Source organism: Artibeus jamaicensis, unplaced genomic scaffold (genome assembly GCF_021234435.1).
Source record: "Artibeus jamaicensis isolate MK-2021 breed Jamaican fruit bat unplaced genomic scaffold, CSHL_Jam_final contig_468, whole genome shotgun sequence".
NCBI lineage: Eukaryota > Metazoa > Chordata > Mammalia > Chiroptera > Phyllostomidae > Artibeus > Artibeus jamaicensis.
The window spans coordinates 1812981-1838432 of NW_026521846.1; the positions used below are offsets into that span (position 1 = coordinate 1812981).

General features: G+C 40.0%; 1 protein-coding gene and 1 pseudogene across 2 annotated transcripts in view; both read right to left on the bottom strand.

The window, feature by feature from the left end:
* PARG (poly(ADP-ribose) glycohydrolase) overlaps window positions 1-25452 on the bottom strand; it is a 230425-nt gene that overhangs the window by 68999 nt on the left and 135974 nt on the right. For both annotated transcript variants that reach the window (XM_053667366.1, XM_053667365.1), the window contains exon 13: window positions 17354-17501. In XM_053667366.1, the coding sequence (XP_053523341.1) occupies window positions 17354-17501 (148 nt within the window). The remainder of the gene's footprint in view (window positions 1-17353; window positions 17502-25452) is intronic.
* On the bottom strand, window positions 1325-16322 carry LOC119047679 (protein lin-28 homolog A-like; annotated as a pseudogene).

Sequence of the window (25452 nt, forward strand, 5' to 3'; positions counted from 1 at the left end):
AGAAATGAAGGCAATGAAACAAATTAGCTTTGAGATTGTTTTTTAACCCATCTTTATTAACTAATTTTTAACACACACACACACACACACACATACACACCCCTTGTTGTCCGTGGTAAGCCTAGCCTAACCTAGTGAAGGATGGATCTGGTATGTAATGTGAGTTCCAAACCCTGAAATTAGAGGTCTGGAACAGGAATCCTTGGTTACACATATATGGACAACCCTCACCTAATCTTGGCTTTCCATCTGTGTCTTTCACCTAGCCCAGCCTCTCCTAACCTCTGCACCAACCACTTATTCCTGTTCAGACCAATCTGAAATCTTCCAGTAGAAGGAGATCAAGTAATGGGGCCACCCAGTTAAAATCTAGTCTTCCACAAAACACTGAAAATGGAAGGATTTCAAGAAGGCACTATGGCAGAAAACCCAGCTCTAATTGGCAAAAATAAGGTAGGTCAATAGGCTATACACTCCAAATAATTCTTCTCCCTGATGATACAAACAACAAAAAGTAGTCCAGCCGTGCATACCCAGAGCTGCTGCCCACTTATCCCTGAGATTGCTCATGTACCTGAGAACACCGTGCAGGAATGAGGGCCTTAGATTAAAATTCACAGAAATACAAAACCAGGATATTTATATTATGAAAACAAGTTAAAATGCACAAGATACATCATTTGCACACAGCTGGTACAGTTGTCATCCTGGAGAGATTGGGACCCAAAGTGCAGTTACCAAAGGGACGAAATTAAATTGTATTGGAAATGAGGTGGGAGTGAGGTCAGGCACAGCAGGCCTGCATCTGTTCCACAACCATTCCTTTTGTCTATAGTCACAACCCATTGCTTGGGGCAATTCTCAGCATCCTATCCCAAGAATGGGGGATAAGAAAAAACCCTGCTATACCCTTGAGAGATTCCCTCTCACAGAATGTAGTCGTTTGTGGGCTGGGTTCATCAATCTGGTCTCACGCTAATCTTTTCATTCTGGCAGGAGAAATATCATTACATATCCTTCTTTAAAAAGAAAGCAACTTCCCTATCGAGGTCACTTTCAAAAGCTGGAGACTCAAATAAAGCATTTAGGGAAGGATTTCCCCCAAAGCCCTCACATGCATTTGGATAGAATGTGGTTGGAGTTCCTTTGCCTCCCCCATCCCCTCAACCAAGAAGGAAGAGAGTTTGAGGCTGTAGAACCCAGCCTGAGATACGTGGCAGTGCCAGCTACCCCTTACCCACCCTGTCTCTATCCATTCCGCCAATTGATGCCTGCTCCTTGAAACTTCTTGATCACAAAAGGATAGCCTCCCACTCACTGTAACTCAATTCTGGGCATCTGGGAGCAAGACAGGGCTATGGATCTCTTCTTCATTCCAAAAGTGGGCTGGCTTTCCCTGTGAGCTAGGGACCTGCTGGGCCTTCATATGGCTAATGCTCTGGCAGAAGTGGCACTTCTTGTGCTGGGGTGGCAACCTGCATTCCCTGGCATGATGGTCTAGAACTCCACAGTTGTAGCACCTGTCTCCTTTTAATCTGCTCTTCTGCATGTTCTTCCCTTTTGGCCGGCTCTTACTTCCAATACAGAACACCCCACCAGGGTCGGTGACTCAAATAGATTCCAGGCCCTTGGCAGACTTGTTAAAGGTGAACTCCACTGTCTCACCCTCCTTCAGGCTCTGGAAGCCCTCCATTTGCAGCTTACTCTGGTACACAAAGACATTCACTAGTGGGATCAAGCACGACCCCAGCACAGGTAGCCATGGACAGGAAGCCAAACCCCATTCTCATGTTGAACCACTTAGATACCAGCACCTTGCAGCAGCTGTGGCTCCTGCATGGTGGCTCTGATACCACTGGGGCCAAGTCCTCTGGTGCCTTGGCGCAGCCACCTGCAAACTGCTAGTTTGACTCAGAGCCCGTGGTAATCAGCTAAGCCCAAGTCGGGTGGCTGTTGGCCCCACAGAAGTCTGGAGGCAAAGGAGCAACACTGAGTTTAAATGCCCAGCATTCTACCAACTTTTTTTTTCAATGATGTACAGTTGTCCCTTGAACAACATGGGGGTTAGAGGAGGAACCCTCCCTCATAATTGAAAATTCACATATAACTTTTGACTCCCCCAAAACTTAACTACTAATAGCCTACTGCTGACTGAAGGGCTTATTGATAACAGGTGATTAACATATATATTGTATGTTATATGTATTATGTACTGTATTTTTTTCTTTAGAGAGGGGAAGGGAAGGAGAAAGAGAAAGAAAGAAACATTGATGTGGGAGAGGAACACTGATTGACTGCCTTTCCAACATGCCCCAACCATGGATCAAACCCTCAGCTTGGGCATGGGCATGGGCCCTCACCAGAAATGGAATCTGTGACGTTTTGGTTTGTGGATAACGCCCAACCAAGTCAAATTGGCCAGGGTTATAATGTATTCTTAAAATAGAGTAAGCTAGAGAAAAAAATGTTACTAAGAAAATCATAAGGAAGAAAAACTACATTTACAGTACTGTACTGTATTTATTGATACTGTAAGTTTATGTCATGTTTACAAAATGAATCAAGCGTCTGCCAGTACCTATGTCATACTGTTATTACATCATACAAAACACTGTAGATATTATATGTATTACTAACACAAGACATCAAAAACAACAAAAAAATAACACAAAAAGGTAATATGAAAAGAGTATGATAATTCGTGTACTAATAACAAAGCAGCAGCAATATGATTACTTTATGGTAGTCTAGCATAATTGATGCAATTGCTTCATGGTAGTAAGGAAATCTCCAAAAAATTTCCAAACCTATATTGTTCAAGGATCAAATGCATATTAATGTTAAAAATTGATGGACTATTTTTTTCTGAGCCTTCAGTTCAAATCTAGCTTATCTACTAAAATTTACAATTTTTCTAAAGTATTATTTGATATACCCAAATGTTGAGATAGTCACATTCCATACCTTCACAGCTCTCTGAAACAAGAGTCTGCTGTGTTGATATGCTGAGGCAAAAAATAACAATTGTTAATTTTATGAGCTTATTTAGTAAATTAAGAGTGGAACTTTTGCAAAGGATTTCTTCTGGATAGAGGTTGTGATCCAAATTGTAATAAAATGGAAAGGTAATAATATCCTTTTATTCTCAGTATTGTCTCAGGTCATATATTGGTTTAAACTGTCATAAATCCACTGCTGGACAAATAAAACTTTGAACACTGGTCTTATACTGTTTTAGACAGCTCTGAAGGGATGAAATGTGACTGTCTCCAGCTTTTGGGTCATAATGGAATACTACTAAGTTGTAAAAAGAAGAAAATTTTACCCTTTGTGACAGCATGGATGGACTTGAAGAACATTATCCTAAGTGAAATAAGCCAGTAAGAGAAAGAAAATACCATATGATTTCACTCATATGTGGAATCTAATGAATAAACTTAACTAACAAGCAAAATAGGGACAGACTAATAGAAAGTAGAATGACAGCTATGGCGGGGGAAGGGGGAGTTGAGAGGGTGGAAGGATCAAGCAAAAAGGAAAAAGGACTCATGGACATAGATAACACAGTGGTGATAATGAGGGGGGAGGGGTATAAGGGGATTAAATGGTAATGGAAAAATACAATAAAAATCATGCTAAAAAACACAAAATATGTAAATGATGTGAAATAACTTGAAAGCCTTTTTACCAACAAGTACTTAAAATAGATAAGCATTATCAGCAAAAATGATGGAGTAAATTCTCTTCTACATAAAAGCAATATGATGACTGGTAAAAATTGTGAGAATCAACTTTTTCTGAACTGTTGGGAGTTAAAGTCTTGAAGCAATCCAAGGAGTGTTTATTAAAAGAAAATTGACTGAATCTTGGTAAAAAGAGTAAGTTTTGTGGTGTTTTTAACTTGTCCTATTCCATTCCACTCTTCCAGGCTTTGTGGTAGCCTTAAAGATCAACAGCCTATAATCAATGAAAACTAGCAGCCTGGTAGCTACCCGAGGTGATAGAAGAGGGCTAAAGCTCCTTCAAAGCCCCATTCTCAGAGAACTGTCATTATATAACTTGTCTGGTGCTTTCCTGGAAGACTTACTCACAAGACTATATTTGACCTGAATTGGAGCTTGCCCAGTAGGAAAACCCTAATCTCCAGTGATGTTTGCTGAAAACAATTATAAATAATTGTTTAACACTGTAGATGCTGAGGCAGTAAATATTAGTTGGAGCAAACAACAGGCTAACAAAAAGTTTCAAAGATGCCCTGGCTGGCACAGCTCAGTGGATTGAGCTCAGGCTGTAAACCAAAGGGTCACAGGTTCAATTCCCAGTCAGGGCACATGCCTGGGTTGAGGGCCAGGTCCCCAGTGGGGGCCACACGAGAGGCAACCACACACTGATGTTTCTCTCTCTCTCCCCCTCCCTTCCCCTCTCTAAAAATAAATAAACAAAAATCTTTAAAGAAAAAGCTGAGGAATAAGATACCCATATGGGCAAAAGCTGAGGAATAAGATACCCATATGGGCTTTGAAAAGATCTAAGTATCCCACAAATACAGAAGGCCACATACCTGCCCACAGCTATCCACATTCTTAAGAAATGAGATGGTCCTCTCTGTCTAACCTAGGGATTATATAGGAAGTGAATGTCAAGTACAAGTATGAAGTGTCAACTGCTTGGTGGACTGGTGGATGAGACCAATAGCACAAAGAGCCCTTCAACAAGGACTGAGAAACTTATTGGTTCTAGGCACTTAAGGAAACATTTGTCGAACCATTAGCTGGCCACAAATCTAACCAGAGACTTCAATGGCCACACACACACACACACACACACACACACACACACACACACACATATACAGACCTTTGGCTTTTACAAAACTAAGTAAGGGTATGTCCTTCCCAGATATATTCCCTCTCAGATTTCTACTGCCAACACAGACCTCTGCTAGACAGAAAGAGCCCAGTGCTTATCTGAGAAATCTGGAACATTTTCCCTAAGGCTTTGTCTTCTTTGCTCCTTTAACCCTCCTGCTACTACCTCTGCACAGGCTTCTTCTCCTCTCTGCCATGCCACTGAATGTCAGGATGGCCTGCCATGTTCTGCTGTCATTTCCCAGGACTGTATGCCATCAACCATATCTCCTGTATTCTCACAGAGGAAAAACACACTCTCTACTCTGACACCAAAATAAGCCCTGCAGGACAAAGGCTTGGTGTTACTTCCCATTTCTCTTTGCCTTCTCCTACCTGTGCCTAAGGCACCTGAGAATTTACTTAATTGAACTTTTCTTTAGGATGGTACTTAGGTTCTTCCATACTAATATGCATTGCCATGCTAAAAAATTCTTCTGTTCTTTGTTTTAAAATCAAATTCACAGTGTATATAGCATATTTGAAAGTTTCTAAGAAAGAAATCTTAAAATATCATCAAAAAAATTTTTGTAACTATGTTTGGTAATGAATGTTGCCAGCCTTCTTGTGATGATCATGTTTGCAATATATACAAATACTGAATCATTATGCTGTACATAAAAAAATATAATGGCTAATATAAATGTTATCTGTCAAGTATACCTCAATAAAAAAAGATCAGATACCAAAACAAACAAACAAAAAGAATACAGACTTTACAAAATCAGTTTAGAAAAGTAAATAAATACCACCAAATAGCAATAAAAACACACTCTGGAAAAAGAGAAAAATATGATTTCAAGAGTTAGCACATTATTTAAAATGTCCGGTTTTCAACAAAAAATGAGACATGCAAAGAAATAAAAAAGTAGGGCCCATACACAGAAAAAAAAATTAGTCAATACAGTAACTGTCTCCAAGGACCCCAGCTATTGGACTTATTAAACAATGGCTTAAAATCAACTATTTAAATATGCTCAAAGAACAATAAAGGAAAATATATGTCTACAGAACTGAATGAAAGTATGAAAATAATGCCTCACAAATAGACACTCCCAACAAAAAGATGGAAATTATTAAAAATAAACAGAAAATTCTGGAGTTAAAATGGACAATGCATGAATTAAAATTTCACTGCAAAAGAAGATCAGAGAAGGCAGAAGGAAGAATTGATGAACTTCAGGTAATCTAGTCTGAGAAACAAAAAAAAGAACAAAAACAACAAATAAATGGGCAGAGCTTCAGAGATCAATGGGACACCATAAAAGGTAACAACATATGCATAATGGGAGTTCCACAAGGAGAGGAAAGGAGCAGAAAGAATATTTGAAGAAAGAAAGGAGCTTCTACCCTTTGCAAGAGCATGGATGGAACTGGAAAGCATTATGCTAAGTGAAATAAGCCAGGCATTGAAAGACAAATACCATATAATCTCACTTTTAACAAGAACCTAAACAACAACACAAACAAACAAACAAAACATAACCAAAGACACTGAAATAGAGAACAGGCTGACAGTGATCAGATGGGAGAGGGGAGGGAATTTCAGGGGAAAAAGGGAAGAATTTACAGGAACTAGTATAGAGGACACATGAACAAAAACTAGGGGCAGGGGAATGGGAGGGATGTGAGGAGGGCTGGGGGGATGGGATGGGATGGCAGTAAAAGAGAGAAAACTGTACATGAACAACAATTAAAATAAAATTTAAAAGTATTTAAAAAAAGAATATTTGAAGAAATAATGGCCAAAGATTTACCTAATTTATCTAAACTTTCATGAAGTTCAAATGAACTCCAAACAGGACAGTCAAATATATCCATAGCTAAACACATCATAATTAAGCCACTTAAACACAAAGACAAAGATGGAATCTTGAAAACAAAACATAAAACAAAATTTAGACACTCTTCTGAAGGTGGCCTACAAATGAATGTGAGGCAAAGAATGTGCTCTCAAGATGACACCTTAGAATCTTAGTTCTCTCACATATCTCTTTGGAGGTGAATCCGTTGAATATACATTTAACATAACTCATGGAGAATGGTTCTTCTCCCACTGTCTTCATTGGGATTAGCAATCAACCAAATTCTCCAACTCAGTTGGAATGTTTAGCCTCCTACACTAATTTCAAAGCAGCAACAGATTAAAAAAGGTAATAACAAATCCTCTTTTGAAGAAAGAAAAAGGTATTGAATGATGAGTAATTATGGTTTTTATGTGAGAATGTTCCTTTAGGTACTTTAATAAAAGGCTTACCTTACCTACGGTGACTGATTAAAAGTTTCTTAAGAGCAATGACTTAATCATTAATTTTGGCAGTGCATTCAAAAAGGAAATATTGAGACATAGTGCTATCTCAAAAATAAAACATGAAGAAATAATATCTCAATAACAGATTTAAAGTATAAATTTGACTGTATTTCCCTCTTTTTTATTAATTTAAATCAAGGAGAGATACTAAGATAATCACAATTTTTCTTCTAGAATTAGAGATTAGGGTAAAGATACTAATTTCTTTTTTTTGTACTATTTTTTAAATTTCATTTATTTAATTATTGTTCAAGTACAGTTTTCTGTCTTTTACTCAAATTCCAGCCCACCTCCTCCAGTGCTCCCCACCTCCCTCCTATTCCCACCTCCCGCCTTAGTTTTTGTCCATGTGTCCTTTATACTTCCTCTGAATCCTTCCCCTTTGCCCCTGAAATTCACTGCCCTATGGTCCCTGTCAGCCTCTTCTAAATTTCAGTGTCTTTGGTTATATTTTGCTTGCTTATTTATTTTGTTGTTTAGGTTCCTGTTACAGGTGAGATCATATGGTATTTATCTTTCAACACCTGGCTTATTTCACTCAGCATAATGCTTTCCGGTTCCATCCATGCTGTTGCAAAAAGTAGGAGCTCCTTCTTTCTTTCTACTGCATAGAATTCCATTGTGTAAATGCACCACAGTTTTTGGATCCATCCAAGAAACAAGGGTTGCTTCCAACTCTAAGCTATTGTAAATTGTGCTGCTATGAACACTGGTGTGCATAGATTCTTTTGGATTGGTGTTTCAGGTTATATCTTAGGATATAATCCTAGCAGTAGAATTGCTGGGTCAAAAGACAGACCCATTTTTAGTTTTCTGATAAAATCCCACACTGTTTTCCATAGTGGTTGTTAATCAGTCTGCAATCCCACCAACAGTGCACTAGGGTTCCCTTTTCTCCACAACCTCTCCAACATTTGTTGTTTGTTGCTTCGTTTATGATGGCCATTCTGACTGGTGTAAAGTGGTATCTCATTGTGGTTTTAATTTGCATTTTGCATCTCTCTGATAGCTAGCGATATTGAGCATCTTTTCATGTGACTCTGGATCCTCTGTATGTCCTCCATGTAGAAGTGTCTGTTCAAGTCCTTTGCCCACTTTTTAATTGGGTTGTTTGTCTTCTCAGAGTGGAGTCGTATAAGTTCTTTTTATATTTTGGAGATTAAACCCTTGCCTGAGGTATCATTGGCAAATATGTTTTCCCATATAGTGGTTCTCTTTTTATCTTAATATTGTTTTCTTTACCCATGCAGAAACTTTTTATTTTAATGAGATCCCATTTGTTTATTCTTTCCTTTATGTCCCTTGCTTTAGGGGACATATCAGTAAAACTGTTACTGAATGAAATATCTGAGATTTTCCTGCCAATGTTCTACTCTAGGATTTTAATGGTGTCATGGCTTACATTTAAGTCTTTTATCCACCTTGAATTTATTTTGGTGTATGGTGTAAGATGGTGCTCAAGTTTCATTTTTTTTGCATGTAGCTGTCCAGTTCTCCCAACACCATTTGTTTTAGAGGTTATTTTTACCCCATTTTACGTTACTGTCCCCTTTGTCGAATATTAATTGAATGTAGAGAGTTGGGTTTATTTCTGGGCTCTCTGTTCTGTTCCATTGGTCTATGTGCCTGTTTTTATGACAGTACCAGGCTGTTTTGAATACAGTGACCTTGTAATATAGTTTGGTATCAGATATTGTGATACTTCCGCCCTTGTTCTTCTTTCTCAAAATTGCAGCTGCTATTCGGGCTCATTTATGGTTCCATATAAATTTTGAAGTGTTTGTTCTATGTCTGTGAAAAATGCCATTGGTACTTTAATAATTATTGCACTGAGGACTTCTGCCAAAATAGAGGCGTAGGTGGAAACATTGTGCCTTATAGCACAACCAAGTTTAAAGACAACAAAGTTTTGGTAACAAAAAACACAGCCAAAACACAAAAATATTGAACTATACTTACGTACAAAAACAACACACCACTCAGCCAGACTGGTAAGAGGGGCAGAGCCAGCAGCAGAGCAGGTTCCGGCAGGAAAGATCCCTGACCTAGGCCTGGGTGGCAGATGGCGGATCCCAAGTGTGGGGTAGCAATGGGCGGACCAGGCAGAGTGCAAGGTGGCAGGCTGACTGCAGTCACACATTTGTGCGCAGATAAACCAGCGAATAAGCGAACAGTGAGAAAGACTGCGCAGGCCCTAATGGCAAGAAGCAGCAGAGAAGACTGCCATTGTCCCACATTGACCCTGCCCCTACATACAGCATCACAACCCAGCAGCCTGGGTAGCCCCACCCTGGTGAACACTTAAGGCTCTGCTCCTCATACCTAACAGGTGCAAACAGACCAAAACATGACTCAAGAAGAACTCAGAGCCCCAGAGCCGATAACTCTAAGCAACCAAGAAATAGCCAAAATTTCACATACACAGTTCAAAACACTGGTGATCAGGATGCTCACAGAACTGGCTGATTTTAGTCACAAATTAGAGGAACAAATGAAGGCTAAACTAACTGAAATGAAGGGAAATGCACAGGAAACCAATAGCAATGAGAAGGAAACTGGGACTAAAATCAAAGGACTGGACAAGAAAAAAAAAAAGATCAAACAGAAAAATATCAAGAAACAAGAATTCAAAAGAAAGGAGAAGAGGCTTAGGAACCTCCAGGACATCTTTAAACATTCCAACATCCCAGTTATAGGGGTACCAGAAGAAGAGAAAGAGAAAGTGGAACACTTATTTGAACAAATAATAAAAGAGAACTTCCCCAATTTGGCAAAGGCAGGAAGTCCAGGAAGCTCAAAGAAGTTGGACCCAAGAAGGAACACACACCAAGGCACATCATAATTACATTAGCCAAGATTAAAATGAAGCAGAGGATTCTAGAAGCAACAAGAGATAAGGGGATAGTCACCTGCAAAGGAGTTCCCATCAGACTGTCAGCGAATTTCTCAGAAGAGCCCTTACAGGCAAGAAGGGGCTGGAAAGAAGTATTCTAACTCATGAAATCTAAAGACCTACAACCAAGATTGCTCTATCCAACAAAGCTCACATTTAGAATGGAAGAACAGATAAAGTGCTTCTCAGATAAGATCAAATTCAAGGAGTACATCATCACCAAGCCCTTATTATATGAAATGTTAAAGGGACTTACCTAAGAAAAAGAAGATAAAAAAGATGAACAGTGAAAGGACAGCAAACTCACAGTTATTAACAACCACACCTAAAACAAAAGCAAACTAAGAGGACAGCTAGATCAGGAGCGGAACCACAGAAATGAAGGTCACATGGAGGGTTAGCAACAGGGGAGTGGGAGGAGAAGGTACAGAAAATAAGTAGCATAGACAGTAAGTAGAAAATAAATAGGGGTGAGAGCAAGAATAGTAGGGGAAATATAGAATCTAAAGAACTTAAGACACATGGTCATAAATTAAAGGGGGGAATGGTGGGGGAGGACATGTGCAAGGTGGAGGGGAATGAAGGTGGGTAACAAGACAACTGTAATGGCATAATCAATAAAATTTATTTTAAAAAGTAGGTATTGCATTGAATCTGTAAATTGCTTTGCATAGTATGGACATTTTGATGATGTTAATTCTTCCAGTCCATGAACACAGTATATGTTTCCATTTGTTTATGTCTGTCTTAATTTCTTTCTTTAATGTTGTGTACTTTTCTGTATACAGGTCTTTTACCTCCTTGGTTAGCTTTATTCCCAGATATTTTATTTTTCTTTTTGCTATATCCAATGGGATTTTTTTTCTTGAGCTCAGCTTCTGCTGATTCATTGTTAGTATACAAAAATGCCTTTGATTTCTGGATATTGACATTGCATCCTGCTATTTTACCAAATTCATTTATTACAATGAGCCGTTGTGGGTACACTCTATACGATTTTCCATGTACACTATCATGTCATCTGCAAACAATGACAGTTTGGTTTCCTCCTTTCCAATTTGCATGCCGTTTTTTCCTTTTCTTTGCTGATCATTGTGGCTAAAAGTTCCAATATTATATTAAAAAGACATGGCGAAAGTGGACAACCTTGTCTTGTTCCTGATCTTAGCACAAAAGATTTTAGTTTTACCCACTAGGTATGATGATGGCTGTAGATCTCTAAATATGGCCTTTATTATGTTGAGGAATGCTCCCTCTATTCCCACCTTGCTGAGTGTTTTTATCATGAATGGGTGTTGTACCTTATCAAAAGCTTTTTCCGCATCTATTGATATGATCATGTGGTTTTTGTCTTTACTTTTCTTTATGTGATGTATTACATTTACTGATTTACAAATACTGAACCATTCTTGCATCCCTGGGATGAATCCCACTTGGTCATGATGCATGATCTTTTTCAGATATAGCCGGATGCAATTCACCAATATTTTGTTGAGGATTTTAGCATGTATGTTCATCAGCGATGTTATCCTGAAGTTTTCTTTGTTTGTTGTGTCTTTATCTGGTATTGGAATTAGGATGATGCTGGCTTCATAAAAAGAGTTTGGGAGTCTTCCATCATTTTGAATTGTTTTGGAATAGACTGTGAAGAATAGGGGTTAGCTCTTCCTTGAATGCTTCATAGAATTTTCCTGTGAAACCATCTGGTCCAGTGCTTTTGTGTGACAAGTTTTTTCATTACTGCTTCAATTTCATCTGCTGTTATTGGTCTGTTAAGGCTTTCTGCTTTTTCTCATTGAGTTTTGGAAGATTATATATTTTCTGGAAATTTGTGCAATTCACCTTGGTTTTCAAATTTCTTGGCATACATTTCTTCATAGTAATTTCTTACAATGCCTTCTATTTCTGTGGAGTCACTTGTAATTTCTCTTTCATTTCTGATTGTGTTGATTTGGGTCCTCTCTCTTCTTTTCTTGATGAGCCTGCTTAAAGGCTTGTCAATTTTGTTGATCTTTTCAAAGAATCAGCTTCTGTTTTTATTGATGGTTAGAATTATGCTCTATGTCATTTAATTTTCCTCTGGTCTTGGTTATTTCTTTCCTTCTGCTTGCTCTTCGCTGTACGTGTTGTTGTTTCTCAAGTTCTTGTAGGCGTAGGGTTAGATTGTTTGTTTGAAATATTTCTGTCTTTTTTAGGTAGGCCTGTATTGCTATGAACGTCCCTCTGAGGACTGCTTTCACTGTGTCCCATAAGTTTTGGGTTGTTGTGAGTTCATTTTCATTTGTTTCCAGAAACTTTTTGATTTCTTCCCTAATTTCATTCTTGACCCATTTGTTGTTCAATAGCATGCATTCAATCTCCATGATTTTGGGTGTTTTGGTTTTTTTCCTTTGGGGTTGGTTTTTAATTTCAGTCCCTTATGGTCAGAGAAAATGCCTGGCATGATTTCACTATTCTTGAATTTGCTGAAGCTCATTTTGTGTGCTATCATGTTGTCTATTTTTGAAAATATTCCATGTGCATTTGAAAAGAATGTGTATTTAGCTACTTTGGGATGAAGGGCTCTCTCTCTCTCTCTCTCTCTCTCTCTCTCTCTATATATATATATATATATATATATATATATATATAATCAGTTAAGTCCATTTCATCTAGGGTCTTATTTAATGCCACAATACCTTTGTTAATAGTTTGTCTGGAAGATCTGTTCATTTTTGACAGAGCGGTGTTAAAATCCCCTACTATAATTGTGTTGCTGTCCACATCTTTCTTGAAGACCTTTAAGATTTTCTTGATATATTTGGGTGCCCCTATGTTGGGTGCATATATATTTACAATGTTAATGTCTTCTTGGTGGATTCTTCCCTTGTGTATGTAGTGACCTTCTGGGTCTCTCTTTATGTCCCTTTTTTTGAAGTCTATTTTGTCTGAGATGAGAATTGCTACCCTGGCTTTTTTTTCTTGTGCGTTTGGTTAGAAAACTTTTTTCCAGCCCTTTACTTTTAGTCTGTGATGGTCTTTTGTCCTGAGGCGGGTCTCTTGTAGGCAGCATAAGTGTGGGTCATTCTTTCTTATCCATTCAGCTATTCTATGTCTTTTGATTGGAGCATTTAATCTATTTATGTTTAAGGTTATTATTTATAGGTACTTATTCATTGCCATTTTTGTAACTGTGTTCTTCTCTGTCCCCCTCTTTTCCTTCCTTTCCTTAAAGCAGTCCTTTTAGTATTTCTTGCGGAGCTGGTTTGGTGGAGGTGTATTCTTTTAGAATTCAAATTTGCCTTGGAAGCTCTTTATTTGGCCTTCTATCTTGATTGAGAGCTTTGCTGGGTAAAGGCCTTGGTTGTAGACCCAGGGTTCTTATTACTTAGGATATTTCTTGCCATTCTTTTCTTGCTTTGAGTGTTTCCATTGAGAAGTCAGTAGCTAACTTGCTGGGGCTCCCTTTTATGTTACTTCCTTTTTCTCTCTTGCTGCCTTTAAGATTCTCTTTTCGTCTTGGAATACTGACATTTTAATGATGATGTGTCTTGCGTTCCTCTTGATTGGGACTCTCTGTGATTCCTGGATTTGTGTGTGTGTGTGTGTGTGTGTTTTTCCTCTCATCCAATTAGGGAAGTTTTACATCATTACTTTTTCACATAGGTTTTCTATCCCTTGTTCTTCTTCCTCTCCTTCTGGTATCCCTATTATATGGATATTATTAAGTTTCATACTGTCTTGCATTTCTGTTAATCCCTCTTAATTCTTTCTGAGCCTCTTTTCCTTTTCTTACTCTTTCTGGGAGCTTTTTTCTACTTTGTCTTCCAACTCGATGATCCTATCTTCTGCTTCATAAGTCCTGCTTTTGATTCCTTCTACTGTATTGTTCAGTTCAGAAATTGTAGTCTTCATTTCCTCCTGGCCTTTGCTGATAGTTTCTATTTCCTTGTTCATGTTGGTATAGTTTGCGGTGAGTTCATTATAGCTCCCCTGTAGTTTCTGGTAGCACATTGTGAGCTCTTTACATTTCCTGATAACCAGTGCTTTGAATTCAGTGTCTGATAGTTGACTTGCCTCTATTTCATCTAACTTTTTTCTGAGGCTCCCTCCTTTTCTTTCATTTGTGGATTGTTTCTTTGTCTTCCCAGTGTTTGTGAGACTCTTCTTGTTTGCCTCAGCTTCTTAAATTGATCTGTTCTAACTCCCTGGCTTTGTGGTGTGAACTTCTGTGGTAGAATACCTGTGAAATTCAGTGGTGCGGTCTCCTGCAGGTATCTTGATGTTCTCCCCTTCCACCTACTCCTTTTTTTGTATGTATGTGATTAGTGTTAGGGGGAGGCAAAATGGTTCATGACAGCAGAAGAGTATTTTATGATACTTACAGTCACAGCCAGTAGAGAAGAGATAGAAGATGTTTAGGCTATATATAGTGTTAACCATAATGTTCAACCCAACTTGTCAGTTTTAAGAAAGGATGGACAAAAGATAAGTCTCTTGTTGGGGAGGGAAGGCTTGTGAGTTGGATCTAGAAAGCAGTGAGGTTGTGGGAGGTCAGATTTTGAGGTAAGGTGAGAGTAAAGAATAGTAACTAGGTGTAGTGTGTGAGCAGATAGAGTTAATCACTACAGTAATAGAATTCAGGAACCTGTAAAGTGGGCTAAGATCCGGTAGATGTGTTGTGAAGTATTTATAGTTGTATAGAACAGCTATTATTTATAATAATATTAGAGCAACAATCATATGACAGACTCTATGTGATGTGTCTGAATAGGGGATATAGAATTTTGGGTAGTGTGCTAAAGGAAATCAAGTGGCACGAAATGTACAAAATTAGCAATACACTGTGGAGGAGAGAACAGGGGAAACCTGTCAAATGATTTAATATAACCAGCCAAGACTAAAAAGCCTATAGAGAAAGAGGAGGAATACAAAGATACTATTAAAATATAAAGGAAATGAAAATAATGAAAAAATAATACAAATATGCAGCCACCTGTGGCTTCTCTGCTATAGCAAAGTGAAATTTGTCCTTCTGTCTCTACTGTTGGGATGCACCCTCCTTGGGTCCCACTCTGGTCTTTTTGCAGTTCCAGTTGTTTGTGTCCTTTGTGGGTAAAAGGAAACAAAGCACCCAACAAACAAAAAAAAAGGCGCAGGAGAAGGGAGGAAAATGTGGTAAGTTTAGGAAGAAGGACTAAAACAGGAAAAAAGGAGAGGAACAAAGTATTGAAAGACAAAACAATAATAAAAATATAAGATTAGTAAAAAAAAAAAGTTACTAAAGAAAAAAACAACCAACAACAAAAAATCCCGTGTTGGTTTCAAACTGTCCAAACTGGTTTTTCTGGTTGCAGCAGGCTGTGGGTGGATTGGTGTGATTTTTCTGAGAGTGCTCTCCCAAGAGCTAGCCTCTCCCCAGTGCTCCAGGAAGGGGACCTAGGTTCTTTTCAGAGCATCTTCCTTGGGGGTCCTCTCTGTGGGCAGGGTGCAGGTGCACAGGCCAGCCAGGCTGCTGGACTGGGGTACAGGCGCCCACGCACCCACCAGGCTGCCTGGGTCCTGCGGGATCTGGCAAGGTCCTTCCCAGTTCTGTGGTGGAACCCAAATGCTTCCGTCCCTCCTGTGGATTGCTGCCAGGCTGGGAGGGAAGCAAGCCCAGCTGCTGTCGCAGGAGAGCACCTCAGTTCACTTTGCAAAAACAACTTCAGAAAGCCTGCCTCTCAGCCCAGCCCAATCCGCAGCCAGACTGGTGACGACAGTGCACCTCTCAATTCTCCTGGGTTGGCGGCCACAGAGTCCACAGTTGAACACGGCCCTTTTGTCCTTGTTACCCTCTCTGTCTTGTGTTGCACAGCCTTGCTTAGACGAGGAGGGAGGGAGCTGATGAGCCAGCTCTCTCCCAAGGACCCTGCCACAGGCCCATGGTTGCCAAACAGTCTGCCATAGACCCGCCGGATTCCAGGGCTCCTTAAGAGTCTGTGGCAGACACCCCAGGTACTGGGCGCAAACGATGCCTCTGGACCCCAACCTAGGCCCCTGGGCTCTGACCGAGGCGACCGGCCCCTGCCACTGGTCGTGTCTTTACTCAAGTCCCTGAGACCCCACTGACCTGCCACTGCCTGGTCCTTCAGTGTCCGTCACAATCTCTGGCCGCTTATTTTGATAAATGCTGGGGAACTATCACCTGTTTGCGCTTTTCCTCCATAGATCTGCCTGGATTTTCTCCCATGTTACGGGAAATGGAATCCACTGTCTTACTCTGTCTTCACCTTCTCCCTCCTATGCCGGAAGAGCCTGATTTCTTTTTTTTAAAGCTCACTATTGTATTGAATCTCTCCAAACACTATTACTGTGGTTTTTACATTTGTTATACTAAAGTATAACAGATCACTTTAGAAATATAATGGAAGCCCTGGCTGGTATAGCTCAGTGGATTGAGCACAGGCCTGCGAACCAGAGGATCACAGTTCGATTCCCAGTCAGGACACATGCCTGGGTGGCAGGCAGGTTCCCTGCAGGCCAGTTCCCAGCAGGGGGCACACAAAAGGCAACCATACATTGATGTTTCTTTCCCTCTCTCCTTCCCCTCTAAAAGATGAATAAATAAAATCTTAAAAAAAAAAAAAGAAATATAATGGAATAGTAATAGAATACACACTCCAAGTCCTATCATGTTCTTCTTTTTAAGGGTATTATATCAGAAAAATTCAAACTGAAGGATTTTGAATAGTTTTTACCCTTGTTCCTCAGATAATGATGTCTAGGAAAAAAAAAAACAATGGGGATAAAATGTCTTATTCAAGATTAAAAAAATAAAGCTGAGTTGACCTTGGAAAACACAAATTTGAACTGCATAGTGCCAGTTATATATAGATTTTTTCCATAAATAACCTATACAGTCTTTGATCCCTATTTGAGAGTCTGTGGATGCAGAGGGCCAACTGTATCTATTGATCTACACCATTTTTATAGGGAATTTTTGTACATGTGTGGGGTCCTAGAACCAATACCAAGGGACAACTTAAGTTTTAGGGAAGTAAAAATTATACATGAATTTTTGACTGCATGGAATGGAGGGTGAGGTTGGTGTTCAAGGGTCAACTATGTAACAATTTTGAAAAACCAAGTATACATTAGTGAATACCAATATTGGGACTAATATCCATGGCAGAGCAGAGCTTATTTCAGTGGTCTCAGTCTTCACGATAGATATTCATAGATGGGGAAATTACCCTATTGTCCAGATTTCCCAAAACTAACCTGTGATGATAAGACATTCATTGTGATCCAGCACCTCAGTAAAGAGCCGTGAAACAATCAACTCAGGGTTGATTAAAAAGCGAATTTCTTCTTGTACAAGTCCTGCACTGGTTACACCACCTCCAACAAAACGATTTGCAAAATCCACCTATTTGAAAAAATGTGGCATGTTAAATAATGATCTAAAATACCTACATATATGATAAAGAAGTATACTACTTTTAAGCTCTAATCTTGCTTTCCTTTCCTATATAAGTCATCCCCCAAATTAGTAATCTTCTCAGGGAGAATGGATTGTGGTTGACTACTCTTTCCATTTCATTGCAATAAACATCTCTGCATATTTCTTTGGATCCCAAAACCTTGCAAGAAACCAGGAAAATAGAGCTCTTAGGCAAAAAGACTCAAGGTAATAATTACATCGACCTTTGTTTATAAACCTTTTCTGTGTTCCAAGGGCCACAGATCAAGAAAGGTTTTATCTGGAAAGGTTTTATCAAGATCATTTCCCCACCATTCACTACTCGATTTCCATTTATGCATTTCATAGACTTAAATGTAACTGTACCTTTCTTATATAACATGGCAATCAAACACTTATTCTTAAAGAACTGTAAAGTTTAGTGATTGACCTTTTCTGCATAACCTTTTCTTTTGTGGAAGAATAAGATAAAATTTTTGTCCTTCTAAATTCAATTGCAAACTCCATACTATGTAAACATTATAAACTACATTTGCGGACTTCCGCCAAGATGGAGGCATAGGTGGATGTGCCATGCCTTCTCACACAACCAAGTTTAGAGACAACTAAATATTAGCAACAGAAAACACAGCCAGACACGGAAAATTGAACTTTTCGGAAGTCCGTTAACAACAAATTCTTCAGCCTGACCGGTAAGGGGCGAAACCAGCGGCTGGTGAAGTGGGATTGCACAGGAGGTCTCGGTCAGCTGGAATCCAGGCGCAGGGTTGGACCTAGTGAGCGACCCAGCGAGCCACTAGGCGATCGACCGCGGAGGAGACGGCAGGGAAGCGGTGCTGCGTGTTGACTGTGGCCGCCCATTTGTGCGCGAGCAGACAGGCGAGGGAGTGGGCGGTCCCCGCGGCAAGCGGCAACAGAGGGCGCCGCCATTTCCCCCCTCTGACCACGCCCCCACATACAGCGTCACAACCCAACGACCTGGGAGTCCAAGGCACCGCTTCTCACACTTAAAGGGCCAGAACAGACCAAAAATGTCGCAAGTTCTCAAAGTCCCAGAGCCCATAGATCTAGGCGATGAAGAAATAGCAAAACTCTCAGATGCACAGTTTAAAACACTGGTCATCAGGATCCTCACAGAACTGGTTGATTATAGCCACAAATTAGACAAATATATGAAGGCGAAACTAATTGAAATGAATGGAATTCCACAGGACACCAATAGCAATGAAAAGGAAACTGGGACTCAAATCAATGGAGTGGACCAGAAGAAAGCAAATAATGGCCAAACAGAAAAGAGTCAAGAAGCAAGAATTCAAAGAAATGAGGAGAGTCTTAGGAACCTCCAGGACATCTTTAAACGCTCCAACATCCGAATTATAGGGGTACCAGAAGGGGGAAAGGCACAGCCACCAGTGGAAAACTTATTTGAACAAATAATAAAGGAGAATTTCCCCAATCTGGCAAAGGAAATAGACTTCCAGGAAGTCCAGGAAGCTCAGAGAGTACCAAAGAAGTTGGACCCAAGAAGGAACACACCAAGGCACATCATTATTACATTAGCCAAGATTAAAATGAAGGAGAGAATCCTAGAAGCAGCAAGAGCTAAGGGGACAGTCACCTACAAAGGAGTCCCCATCAGACTGTCAGCAGATTTCTCAAAAGAGACCTTACAGGCAAGAAGGGGCTGGAAAGAGGTATTCCAAGTCATGAAATCCAAAGACCTACAACCAAGATTGCTCTATCCAGCAAAACTTTCATTTAGAATGGAAGGACAGATAAGGTGCTTCTCAGATAAGATCAAATTCAAGGAGTTCATCATCACCAAGCCCTTACTGTATGAAATGTTAAAGGGACTTATCTAAGAAAAAGAAGTTAAAGAAACATGAACAGTGAAAGGACAACAAACTCACAGTTATTAACAACCACACCTAAAACAAAAGCAAACTAAAAGGACAGCTAGATCAGGAGTGGAAACATAGAAATGAAGATCTCAAGGAGAGTTAGCAACAGGGGAGTGGGAGGAGGAGATGGGGGGAGAAGGTACAGAAAATAAGTAACACAGACAGTAGATAGAAAATAGATGGGGGGGCAAGAATAGCATGGGAAATATAAAATCTAAAGGACTTGAGACACATGGTCATAAACTAAAGGGGGGAATAGAACAACTGTAACAGCATAATCAATAAAAAAATTAAAAAAATAAATAAACTACATTTGTAAAATATACTTAAAGAAAAAACAAAGACGAAGTCAAGTTTAACACTAAAGAGTCAACTAAATTAATATTTCCAATTTAGTTTAAAACTACACATAAGCTTTCTATGGAGTACCAAAATGGGATCCCCAAACTCCAATTAATAATGATGAGTTACACAATCCTCAAGAGAAAGCAAACTCAACTTGCCATCATTGTTTGTCTTAAAGTTACTAAGCACTCCACACTGTCCAACACTATGCTAGAAATTATGGGGAAATATGTAAGAAATGGCTTCCATCTTTGCCTTCAATTATTCTGTTTGAGGAGTTATATCACACACACACAACTGTGTACATACATAATCAAACACACAAAAACAAAATTTAGTAAGTAATATAAGAAAGGCTTATTACTGTGTAGGAAAACCACTCCTGTATTTCTCCTTTATTGGCACAACACTACCAAATGCACTCTTCTGACACCAAAATGTGTGGGTTTTCTCACACCAGGCCATTCTGCGATACCATTTAGGTGTTCTATAATTCAATTCAGTTCTGACACTACTACCTACTTAGAGTTAGCATGGGATTCCAAAACCCAAGGGTTTTTGCTCTTGTGGGAGCCAGTCAGTCCCACAAGACTGCCAGACTTCAGGTGGGAACTGCAAGTCCCAACCTCTAGTTGACTGCTTCATAGGGGTTCCCATGACGCCCTCCTGGAGTTTGATGATTTGGCAAAGTAGCTCACAGAACTATGGGTAACACTGATTTACACTTGATGATTTGTCAAAAAGGATATGATAAATGATGAACAACAGACAAAGGGATACATACAGCAAAGTATGTGGGAAGGGGCACAGAGCTTCCAGAAGTCACTCTCCCTGTTTACCAACCTGGAAGCTTTCTGAACCCCTTATTTCTGGGATTTTTATAAAACCCATAGTATGTAGGCCTGATTGATCATTAACTCAGTCTCCAGTTCCTCTCCCTTTCCCAGATGATGAAGGTTGGGTAGATTGTTTCAAACTTCAAAGCAGGGCTTTGATTTTCTTGGTGACCAGCCCCCATCTTGAAGCTATCCAGGAGTCTACAAAGAATCACCTCTCATTAGAACAAAAAACATGCCCATCACCCAGAAAATTCCAATGGATTTAGGAACTCTGGAATCAAAATCAAAGACCAAATGTTAGAACAAAAGATATTCCTAGTGCTCTTCTCACTTACATAATAACCTGGGTTTTTGGAAGGAGCGCCCTGCCAAAAGCTGGGGCAGAGACCAATATAGAGTTTTGTATTACTTTATGTATGTGTGTATGTATGTATGCATTTATTTTTTAATCCTTACCTCAGGATGTTTTCATTTGCTTTTTTATAGAGAGAGAGGAAGGGAGAGAGAGATACAATGATGCAAGAGAAGCAATGATTGCTTGCCTTCCCTGGAACCCAGACTGGGGATCCATGCAGGGACCGGGGACCATAAACGTCCAAACCAGGGGTCACACATTTCCTCGACCACAGGGGGGATAAATCTGCAATCTGGGTATGTGCCCAGACAGGGAATTAAACCCACAAAGCTTTGGTTCATGGTAACACTATAATCACTGAGCCACATTGGCAAGGGCATTTTGTTCAGACTATTTTTCAAATATAAGATTTCTTGAGGAGGAAGATGGCGGAAGGTTGGAGGGAGCAGATTCCACTTCCCCCTACACACCGGAGAAAAACCTAGCTGATCTACAAAGGAATAGAGCAAACAGCCAACAGTATCCCAGCATATATGAAAACAGGAGACCAAAACTTGTAGTGAGCATTGAAAACCCAGACGGTAAGGAGAGGGCTTCAGGTCAGTAAGGTCCCAGGTATCAACACAGGGACAAGAGAGGCTGCCAGGTCTGTCACAGGGTTCTTGGGAGAGAGCTGGGAAAACTGCTCCCTCCCAACCAAACAATGTTCTAGCAGCACCAAGAGAGACCTGGTTGCTTGAAGTAGCAGAGAGGGGAATAAGGACTAAGTGGAAAACACACAGGGGCTGTGAGCACCCACAGAGTGTCTATGCATGCTGGTTGGGCAGAGTTGAGAGTCAAGCTGAGATGGGCCCTGACCCGAATAGTCCTGGTCTTGCCAGAGAATTGGGCTGTGCCAGAGGCCTGGCCGCTGTACTGAGCAGCAGGCTTGAGTAGGAGGAATTTCCCAAAAAGAAAAGGTGAAAAAAAAGACACAGTTTGGGGAATTCTTTTGTGCTCTGGGCTCCTCCCCACCCTACTGGACAGTGCTACCAAGGGGGTGCAGGAGGCCCTGCAGGACCCCATAGCACTGAGAAGGGTGCACACCTGAACTGTGGGGCTGGAGGCTGCCTGACTAAGCATGTGGCTCCAGGGAGAGTGCACTCTACAGAAGGCCCCAGCCCACAGTGGTAACCCTGGGAAGAGTGAGCTCTGATGAAGGCCTGTATTCCACACCCAAGGCCCCCCGCCCATCCCCCACAGGCGCCAGGCTAGCTCCTGGGAGAGGGGCAAAGGCCGACTGAGTGCTGATCTGGATGGAAGAAAACCCCCTGAGTCTGCCTCAGCAGCAAGACCAGAAAAAGTGGTTTGGTCAGTTTGAAACCAACAAGAGGTTTTTCTATTTTTTTAACTAATTTTTTTATTTTAAATTTTTACTATTTCTTTATATCTCATTTCCTTTCTCCTCTCCTTGTTTCTTGTTTTATTCCTTCTTCCTTTCTTTCTGATCTTATCTTTTTCCTTCCTTTTTTCTGATTCTTTTATTTTTTTTAAATACCCACAAGTGAGACAAAAACACCTAGAACCATGAAAAGACCAGAGCTGGACACAAAGAGGGGGCATCCCAACAGCTGAGACAGTGGGAGAAATTTCACTTTGCTACTACAGACAACCTGGAAGTTATTGCATATTTGTATTATTTTTTCATTATTCTTACATCTTTTATTTTAATAGTATTTTAGTATTCCTCTTCTTTCTGTTTAGTCTTTTTTGCTTGGCTGGTTATATTGTATCATTCTTTCTTTCATATTGTACTGCTACTTTACTGCCCTTCAAGTTACCTGTGTTCCTTTAGCACACTACTCAAGGTCCTGTACTTCTGATTCTTGTTATGCAGATCACAGATTCTGTCATATGATTGTTGCTCTAATATTATTGTAAATAATAGCTGTTCTATACAATTGTAAATACTTCACAATACCCCTCCTGGATCTTAGCCCACTTCACAGTTTCCTGAACTCTATTACTGTAGTGGTTGACTCTATTCTCTCACACACTAAACCTATTTACTATCCTTTACTCTCACCTTACCTCAGAATCTAACCACCCACAACCTCGCTGCTTTCTAGATCCAACTCACAATCCTTCCCTCCCCACAAGAGTCTTATCTTCTTTCCATCCTTTCCAAAAAGTGGCTAGTTGGGTGGAAGATCACAGTTAACACTATACATAGCCAAAGGATCTCCTATCTCTTCTCTACTGGCTGCTACTGTAAATATCAGATCATATTCTCTTGCTGTATTAAACCATTTTCCTTCCCCTCCAACCGATCACAAAGAAGAGTAGGTGGGAGTGGTGAACACCAGGATACCCACTGGAAGAGGAAACCCGACAACAAAGGAACCACCAACAGATAACAACAGAAGAATGTGAAGGAGGAAGGGAGTGGAAGCCACACTAACCTCAATCCATGACCTATCTGGAAATACAACTAAATAGTGGAAAAATTACCCAGAACGAACAACTGAACAAGAGCAAAAGAGAATTCACAAAACCTTGTACACATGGAAGAACCAGCTTCAACACAACCTGCCACCACCAGTAAAACAAAACACAAGGGCTGGTAGACAGACTGACCCTCAGTTAACTAGCTGGTGGAAAGGACCCACCAAAGAAAATCCCAACAACAATCAAAAAGCAAAGACAAACACAGAGCCAACTTAAACGACAGCCCAAGACCACTGAGTTCTGGAGATCAAAGAGATTGCACCACTGAATCTCACAGGTATTATACCACAGAAATTCACACCATAAACATGGGGAGCCACAACACATCAATTTATGAAGCTGAGGCTAACAAGAAGAGTCTCACAAACAATGGGAAGACAAAGAAACAATCCACAAATGAAAGGAAAGGAGAAGCTTCAGAAGAACGTTAGATGAAATAGAGGCAAGTCAATTATCAGATATTGAGATCAAAGAAATGGTCATCAGAGAGCTCAAAGAGCTCATAATGAGCTACCAGAAACTACAGGGAAACTACAAGGACATCACTGCAAACTATATCAACATGAAAATGGAAATAGAAGCTATCAAAAAGGGCCAGGAGGAAATGAAGAATACAATTTCTGAGCTGAAGAACACAGTAGTAAAAATCAAAAGCAGGACTAATGAAGAAGAAGATCAGATCAGCAAGTTGGAGGACAAAGTAAAAAAAAAAAAAAAAAAACCACCCAGACAGAGCAAGAACGAAAAAGAGAGATTCAGAAAGCATGAAGAAGGATTAAGAGAAATGCAAGACAACATGAAATATAATAATATCCATATAACAGGGATACCAGAAGGAGAAGAAGAAGAGCAAGGGATAGAAAACCTATTTGAAAAAGGAATGATGCAAAACTTCCCTAATTTGATGAGAGAAAAAGTTATACAAATCCAGGAACCACAGAGAGTCCCAATGAAGAAGAAGCCAAAAAGGCCCACTTCAAGACACATTATCATTAAAATGGTAAAATTCCAAGACAAAGAGAGAATCTTAAAGGCATCAAGGGAGAAACAGGAAGTAACATATAAGGGAACCCCCATAAGGGTAGCAGTTGACTTCTCAATGGAAACACTCCAAGGCAAAAGAGAATGGCAAAAAATATTCCAAGTAATGAGAAGCAGAGACTGGCAACCAATGCTACTTTACTCAGCAAGGCTCTCAATCAAGATAGAAGGCGAAATAAAGAGCTTCCAAGACAAATCTGAAGTCTAAAAGAATACACCTACACCAAATCAGCTCTGCAAGAAATGCTAAAGGGACTGGTTTAAGGAAGGGAAGGAAAAGAGAGAGAGAGAGAGGAACACAGTTACAAAAATGGCAATAAATAACTACCTTTCAATAATATCCTTAAATGGAAATGTATTCAATGCTCCAATCAAAAGACATACAGCAGGTGAATGAATAAGAAAGCATGACTCACACATATACTGCCTACGAGAGACCCGCCTCAGGACAAAAGACCTACACAGATTGAAAGTGAGGGGCTAGAAACAAATTTTCAAAGCAAATGGACGGAAAAAAAAAAAGCCGGGGTGGTGAACTAAAGGGTCACCACTTTGATTTGCAGTCACAGCATATGCCTGGGTTGCGAGCCAGGTCCCCAGTGGGGGCCAGATGAGAGGCAACCACACACTGATGTTTCTCTTCCTCTCTTTCTCCCTCCCCCTCTCTCCTAAATAAATAAAATCCTAAAAAAATATAAAATAAAAAGCCGAAGTAGCAACACTCATATCAGACAAATAGACTTCAAAAAAAGGGGCCATAAAAAGAGACCCAGAAGTCACTTCATAATACTGAAGGGAAGAATCCAGGAAGAGGACATAAACATTGTAAATACATATGCTCCCAACATAGGAGCGCCCAAAAATATAAAGAAAATCTTATAGGACTTCAAGAAAGATATTGACAGCAACACAATTAAATGGAGGATTTT